The sequence below is a fragment of the Mchenga conophoros genome, linkage group LG7, assembly GCF_057382185.1.
Source record: "Mchenga conophoros isolate Kocher_MC1m ecotype Shallow Benthic linkage group LG7, M_conophoros_male_GT1.1, whole genome shotgun sequence".
Classification (NCBI taxonomy): Eukaryota; Metazoa; Chordata; class Actinopteri; order Cichliformes; family Cichlidae; genus Mchenga; species Mchenga conophoros.
Genome location: NC_140532.1, coordinates 43605100 through 43613453, shown reverse-complemented (window position 1 = coordinate 43613453; position 8354 = coordinate 43605100). Strand labels below are relative to the sequence as shown.

Sequence of the window (8354 nt, the reverse complement as noted above, 5' to 3'; positions counted from 1 at the left end):
ATGCTGATAAGACTTGCATTTGATTTTTCATTTCCTACATGTGACACAGTTAGATAAAGTGACATAGCACGTGTTCATTTTTCTATATGTGTCTTTTGAAGGCACCCAGACACCACCAGTCAAGAATATCGTGACATCGGTTCCATTCATATGAGAATGAAGGTGAGCTCTGCACACCACAACACAGTATTTTAAACATTTCCACACCTTAGTTGTGGATGCGCGTAAAGTTCAATGCATTCGTACAACCTACACTGTACCTTCAGCTGGTATTAGAAATGCTTTTTTGGATTCAAATTCTGCCTCATTCTCTGTATGTTGAAAGCTCAAAGTCCTGCATGGGAGCTAAATTATCACCACCATGAAATAAATATGTCTCATATGTCCTGAGATATACCTGGAATACGTTTTATGTCATTTTAAATGCATAAATGCACTTCTAAAATTTACCACTACGATAGCAATGCTTCACTATTGTAGCAGAAGAAAACCCAAATGTGTCTGTGCAGCATAACTGTCGTTCAGCACCATTACAGTTCACTTCACCACTTTGACAGTGTTTCTATTCCTTCGCTCTACATATGGTTAAAACTACACTTTTTAAAGTATTGAGTAACTTTCCACAGTCACCGAGTTGCAGCACTAGTTGGCACAAGTCACCCATAGTGTTAAGGTTCACAGAATAAGTGTATTTTTTAATAGTAAATACAGGTGTTGGCATGTTAACAGTACGGAAGACATAAAATTGCCTTCGATGTTGAAATCATGTGCTGATTTGTATTTTATGGAAACTGTTCGGAGTCTGTTTACAATCCCCGATTACACTGACACGCCCAGTACCATAGACTGTATGAAAAAGATGGAACAGAGTCCACCAAAGGCTGTTCAAAAGTGGTAGCGAGGAGCAAAAGGTGAGTTTGGCTACAAAAAAACCTGAGGATGTAACTCATTCGTGTGTCATACTGAAGGATACCCAATCTTTCCATAAACCAGACCATAATCAACTTTTCAGTATGACTTAAAACTTATCACCATGAGTGTTAACAATAAAAGTGTTTGCTGAGGTCATAAATCAAGTGAACAGGGAGTCATGTTACAATAGACTTTTATACATTCTGACTTGTAGCCAGCTGGTGGTGATGCCCCCTGCTGGCCTTTGGAAAAAATACAGGTTTAAGGCACCTCAAAATATGCTTTAGTTTTCAGACCCTGAGGTTGTGTCTAGCTTTCATATACAGTCTACTGCTAAAAGGACAGAATAAAAGAAAACAGTACAAAAAAGTTTATGGTTAAAATGAAGCTGTTTTTGAACAAGAAATCATCCCTGAATGAGCAAGAATGAACATGCTCCTGGAATGTGTCTCTCATGCCAGAGACTTGAACTGTACACTGACACATTTCCTCTGTGGAAATTTACCATCCATGGACACTCATGGTGCAACATGATTTCCAACACAACAGCAACTGCACTCTGCTATGAAAACTGTAGAAGGACAGTAACACTAATGACCGAGTAACAGATAATATCTGTGGTCTCCAAGACTGCAGGGAAACCTCTGCACGCTCCTGAGCGTAACACGAATCTCCTTAAAACAACACGTCAGAGGTAGATTATGACTTTTGACTCCCTCTGTCTATAAGAAGTCTATTCCCAAAAAAGTAAACTTTCTTAGAATTAAATTGGACTAAGCAGGAAGTCAGATTGGTATATTTTCACTCATCAACATTTAAAATGTTCGATGTGATGTGTGCCATTAAGCCACTGCATTGTTTATTTTATACTTGCAGTTGCTGACCTACAGGATGGACATGTCATATGGCCAGATGGGCAGCCTCCTGCGCAGCGGCTCCAGGCAGACGCTGTTCGCCAGCCAGCTCATGCGCTATGCAGATCTGTACTCTTCCTCCTGCCTGAATCTGATGCATTACCCCGTCAATTACCTCTTCATGGCTCCTCCAGTCCTGGTCAGCCCTCCTCTTTGGTCAAACATCACAGAAAGGAGATGTTTGTCTCTTTCATCATTTATCCTGAGAGTCTTTTTTTTTCTCTCTCAGATGCCCCACGAGGTTGTTTCTGAGGCATCTCCAGACTTTGTGTCATCGCCACTTACTCTCAACAGCTATCCTCTCACAAACAAAAACTGAGGTAACAGATCTTTATGATAAACTGTATTTCTTCTCTACATTTGTTCATGTTAAAAAGTTCACAAGTAGTTCATTTGTTTCTTCCATTGCAGTGACGGCAGAGTCAGACTCAGGGATGAAGAAGCTACAGAGTAATGTGCATCTTCTTGTCATTAACATTTCACACACTGAAGACGGCTGCTTGTACCCGTGCACACATGAAGGGTTTATTGTAAACCTAAGGTGCACACACTAGCACGAAATTAACTTACTGCTCCACATGCACGCTGACAGTTTAGGATTTCAAACAGAAACAGACTCAGTGTTTTTACTTCTAGTTTTAAAGGTTATGTAATGGTTTATTATTTTTTTTTAAATGTTCAAAAAAAGGAGCTTTACTCCATAATCTGTTGAATTGGTTCAATAAAACATTCATAAAATCCGTTTTTATTGTTCTCAATGAAGTAAAGCTCCTAAATAAGCATATAAATCAGTTTTGTCTAAGAGAGATAAATAATATTCAGAATTTTTTTTGTAGTTGTTGCAATCACAGTTTTTAGATGTGATTTTTCACACAAAAATACAAGTATTATTATTTTAAAGCTCAGCAACAGATCGTTTAAACTAGGAGGCAAAATCTTAAAAATATAGCAATATAGCATACTTTAGGAAAAATAACGTGTAGTTAAAGATTTTACTTTCTGCATTAAAGTTTTTGTCCAGTGGGTGGCGCCTGATCACCTCTGCAGCCCACCTGAGGATTGATTCCTGTGTGGTTGAATGAGTTTATTTTTATACCCACAACAAACATATTGAATAGTTTTATCTCCTTAAACAAATATTTAATCTTCCAAAAAGCTCTCATCACTTTTATACCAGAAACATTTATCTCACAGCTGTTGCAGAAGCTCGTCTTGATCGTTAAACTTAAATAAGTTACATTTATTTTGAATACATGAAAGCAGAAGCAGATGTTAATATCAGGAGCCTCCATCTGGGTATTCATTCATCATGGAGAGCACCAACATAAACAGATGTGACGCAATCCATGAGCAAACACCTAAACACACTCACAAATATGTGTGGCTCTGCAGGACACAGGGCACCTGGACATTTAGCATTTGTTCTCCTTCTGTATCCCAGGAACACACACGCACACACACACACTTTCTCTCCGTTGTTACTGTAGGATTTCCGCGCTCATGTGTGATTGTGGAGGAATTTTCTATCAGAGTGTCACGATGGTGAAAATGGTGAAATCCTTTACCATCAGTGACGCTTCACTCTGGAGCCAAACTTCAGCTTCACAGTGATGTGCTGATCGTGTTATTTTATTTTATTTATTAACTACTTAGAGCATTAGTAAAGATGATGTGTGTGAAGAGATTAAATGTGAATCTAACTTAATCTAAAGTCATCATTGTTTTAAAAATATTTCAAACTTTCAGCTGCTTTAAGATTAACACAGATGAACTCTTTTGCGTTTTTTCGCTGCTTGCTTCAGATTGTTTTCAGATAAGCCACGAGAGGTAAATCCAATGCTCAGTTTTCAATCCCTCCTCCTCCTCCTTGTCAAAACAGGCACATAAACATTTCCTTGATGATTTCACTTCTTGTATCGGGGCTATTTTGGTTTATTTGGATTTCTGCCTGCCCATTGTCTGTTGGTCACCCGTGTTTATTGTTGCTGTTTCTTGAGTCATTGTGTTCGCTTTGCCCTGTTGTATTTTCTCACCTGCACAAATCAGCTGATCGCTTCTGTTTAATCTGCTTTTGAATGAATGCATTTTGTGAGAATAACCCACACTCGGCGTCCGCTGCTATTTGATGTTCAGTGAAACTAAAGCAGGCTCTGATGATCAGTTTGTCGCTGTGGTAAATTTTCATTTCATCATTAATCATTTATCACATCAGCATAACGAGCATTTTGTGACTGTGTCAAATTCACTAGTTGCCTCTGCACTACAGCGCCTGTCCTTTGGATGGCATTAAACTGCCTCTCTGCAGCAGGGATGAATCTTTGAAGAGGGTTAAATGATGGGCACGGTCAGCACATCAGCAGAGAGGCTGTGCATCTTCATTTATCTCTCAGCAAAGAAAAGAGCCGAGAGAAACGACAAGTTTTGCTTTTCTTTTCAAATGTACCAGCTCCCATTTTTAATATGAAAATAAAGCATTGCTTCCTGTTTCAAATATTTTGAAAGTTGCTGAAATACAAAAGAGATTATATAAAATAGGAAACTTGTTCCCTGCCAAAAATACAATAATTTCCTTTTTAGACTTGTCCAAAAATCAGACTAACATACAAATCTACCCTACGCATCACACAATAGCCACCACACCGCTCTCTGATGGGAGAACTGTAAATCACAACTGTTTGTCTTTAAAATAATTTAGCGTCTGATCACTCCTTTAATAGCCTAACTGCTTAAACAGAGGAGGAAGAGGAGTGCCATCAGGATCCAAAATAGGGCCGTGACATTAATAAAGTTTCACACCAGCATTATTTTTGGCAAACAAAATTCACAGCAATGATTTTTATCATGATATTAAAGGAGAACTTGAAACACGAGTAGCCATAATACTGTTGGTGAAATCCATTAAAACACGTATATGTTCTGTGTTTTGGGGGGAAATGAATGTGACTCAAAATCCAAGTGCACAGACGTGGTGAAAGAGTCTGTGGTTATGAATTTCTAAAAGCATATAATGGGAACAATTATGCAAATATTTTACAATATATGCAACATGTGTATTACTGCCACAGTTTAGATGTATTTTATCATCAGTCAGGGTTAACATGGCACCCCGGCTGAACGATGACAGCATGTCTGCTCTCCAGAGAGCTCATCACACCGTCGAAGCATCCAGAACCTGCTGTTTGATTTAAACACAGTGGCTAATGTGCTTTTGGTTGGAGGCCTTTCTGAACTGTTTGTTGCATTTATTAGAATGGGAAAAATGTCACCACACTGAATGGCTTTGCAAAGTGTGAAAATGCCAAAGAAATCGTTAATAATTCCAGTTATTTGCTTTGTTATGCAGCGAAAGCAGCATCACTGCACGAGAGTGAAAATGTATGGAATGCCAAAGTGGTTTTAGATCTGAGCCTACAAATAAGATACTATTGTTCACAACAAACTAAAAAAAATCATATTTTATTTCTTGTTCATCATCTACTTTGCAAACGGAAGGTTCAGTGAATATAAACATTTAAAAATAAATTGTGCTTACTTACACTAAAACAAATGGAAAGTCTTGGAGGTGTAATTTGAAAGTTACTGGTGGTTTTTACTGCTCTGGCCCACTTACAGTCAAACTGGGCTGTATAAGGCCCATGAAGTCAGATGAGTTTGACCCCCTAATGTTTGCCATATGAATTTCAAACCTAATGATTTTCACTTTGTTGATCCTATGCCTTTGCTGGGTCATTGTTTGCATTTACAAACATTTTTCCTCACTGCGTGTGAAGCTCTGAGTGTTTTCCCCGTCTTCCACTTGACTGGATAGTCTACACCAAGTGAAATTTAAACCCAAATATATACTTTTATTTTTTCCACGACACAATAACACCGATACGGTTCACACGTACTCACAATAGTTGATTATTTAAGGCAGGATTTCTGCCATCTTTCTAAACTTTCTAGTTTCCTCTCAAATTAAAAATGGAGTTCTGTAAGTTTTGCAAAATAAATAAATAAATAAATGTTTTTAATAAATGCAACACAATTTTGCAACAAGATCCAGAGCGAAAATCTGTTTGTGCATCAAAACTGTCGAAGCTGTAAGTGCACCCTGCTAAACCGTCCGTTTAAGGCCTGCAGGGATTTCAAAGTTTAGGTACAAAAACTGACAATTTTCATGTTTTTTTTCCACCCTCTACTTTCTAGACTTTGTCACTGGAGTATAAAGGGCAATTTATATTTTTATGAGAATGCTGCATCTGCTGTGCAATCGTGTGGTTTCATTTAAACCCATCATTTTGCAAAAAAAATAAAAAACTGACAAAGATGTAAATTTAACTGACTTTATTTAGAGAGAGGGTGACAGAAGAACATGACAGCAGATTAATGAGAAAGGTTTCACAAACCTGTTAAATAAATTATTTAAAAGAAATACACATTTACTTGGTTTAAGATCAATTATATAAATGCATCACATAATTTAACTTGTTTTTTTTCCCCCTTTTCAAAAATGTACATTACCAAAAACTAAATCAAACACATTAACTCGTGAGCAGTAGCTCCAAAAATAAATGACAAACAAAACAAGCACAGCGTTTGCTCTGTAATTGAGTTCATGTAATCATTTAATTAGCTTCTCTTGCCTGGAGTTTAACCGTGCATTCTCTGATTGAGGTTTTAAGCTGCTCAAAAAGCACTGCTGACATGTTGGGTTTCACTGCAGGATACTTGCTGCTCTATGCAGTCAGATAGCTGCAGAAGCACCACCGTCCCCCATTCCACACATTCCAGGATTTCCCAGCAAGCATTGCAAGCAAGCCTAAACAAGTCACGTTCTTTACTCAGGAAGAATTTCACACAGTCAAGTGACTGAAGCCTGCTTTTGTTTTCCCTCTGGTGAGCAATCAGAAAGACCCACCTTTACATCTGAAACACCTCTGTCACCGTTTAAAATGTATTATTACTATCATACGTTTTCTTTTTTGTCTTTTTTTTCCCTTGTTCCTTTCTGGAGAGACCTAATGAGATTCTATAAACCAGCTTTACTACACAGTCACAGCAAACCTTCTTTTCACCTGAAACCTTTTACTGCAGCGGGGCAATCTGTGCCCCAAAATATGCTTCCTGTCTGTTTTTAATAATACCTTGAGTCCTTCTCCAGCAGCTTGTAACAGCAACTGGACTGTGGTTAAACATTTCCACCCAGAAAGGTCCGCTGACAGTCATCAAAACAAACGTCTTTGCTCTCCTACTTCAGGGTTCAAACACGAGGCACACACGCACGCACACAGGAGCAGTGACACCTAATCTCGACACGGAAAGAGAAGGAAGAAAGAAAATAAAGGGAAGGCAAAAGGCAAGAGGGTGAGAGGGCCTTGCTCCCTACATTCCTCACAAACGTCCCCTCCCCCCATCGACCTGCTACCACCGAGGATGCTCAGAAAGAAAGAAACCCCCCCCCCCACATACATTGACCTCCCACCCCTCCTCCTTTTCTTTTTCATCTGCTTATTTTACCCCAACATCCATGCTCACCATCTCATTGACAACAGAACACCATGAAGAAAAAAGGTAGAAGTCTGATAAGAAGAGAAAAACTTGATTGTTTAATCATTTTAACATAAATAAACTGCAGTGTCCGCTTTTACTTCAAATCCATCTACAGTTGTGTGTGTGGTTTTTTTTTTAAGTTAAATTCACACTTTGTTTGGCGCCTGATGGAAATATGTGATGATTTCCATCACAAGCTTGACCCCTCCTAAAAAAAGAAAAACCCAACTGTACCATATGTGTCTTCTTTACTTCATGTGCCTCATTTGTGAACCATTACCCAAAACTCTGGTCACAAGGACTTATGTCAGCCTAGAAAATGTGTGTAAACTCTGCTCTGTAAATACAGTACTAGGTAAACAGCTTAGGAGGCTTTCTGCCTCTACCTGCCATCAGACACTGGCTTTACTTCTACACAAGCTCGTCTGAAGCGAGCCCTTTAAGCACCGGTTTTAGTGTGAACTGAGGCCAAATGCTATGACAATACTATTGCACTGCTAGAATGGATGGTACAGTAGTGCAACATTGTCAAAGCAGCTGACCTCAGCATGTGTCAGCACGTGGACATGGGGTGGGGGTGGGGGGGGGGGGGTTACAGCCATTCTTCACAGCCAAACTCCAATTACGCTTAAATAAGAAGCAAAGGTGTTATTTATAACAAAACAAGAAGGTGGGTGTTGAAATGCAAATTTACCTGTCTTCTTCTATGTGGCTGATAACGTCTGTCGAGTGTGGACTTAAGTCTACAGGTTTCCGTGCAGCAGGAGACACAGTTGCATCACATTTAAGCACACCCGGGGGAAAAAAAAAAAATAAATAAATCTCTCCACACGCAGGTTAAGAGTTAAGGCAGTAAAGGGAGGTTTGAGTGTCTGTTTCATCAGCCAATGCCCTTTTAATATTGCACTGCTCATCTCAGTGTCCAGTAGTGCAACAGAAAAAGGGCAGTGGACAACAACATGGACACAATCAGCCTCCACTGCACATACTGACTCA

General features: G+C 39.0%; 1 protein-coding gene across 2 annotated transcripts in view; it reads left to right on the top strand.

Moving 5' to 3' along the window:
* The window catches only part of nt5c2l1 (5'-nucleotidase, cytosolic II, like 1), a 16291-nt gene extending 8526 nt beyond the window's left edge, over positions 1-7765 (top strand). The window contains exons 15-19 of one of the 2 annotated variants that reach the window (XM_085279432.1): positions 102-162; positions 1789-1965; positions 2056-2146; positions 2238-2276; positions 7066-7569. In XM_085279432.1, the coding sequence (XP_085135558.1) occupies positions 102-162; positions 1789-1965; positions 2056-2145 (328 nt within the window). In that variant the 3' untranslated portion in view covers position 2146; positions 2238-2276; positions 7066-7569. Of the gene's footprint in view, positions 1-101; positions 163-1788; positions 1966-2055; positions 2147-2237 lie in introns of both variants that reach the window. The other variant, XM_085279431.1, reaches the window with a different exon arrangement.
* Positions 7766-8354: the final 589 nt, after the last annotated feature.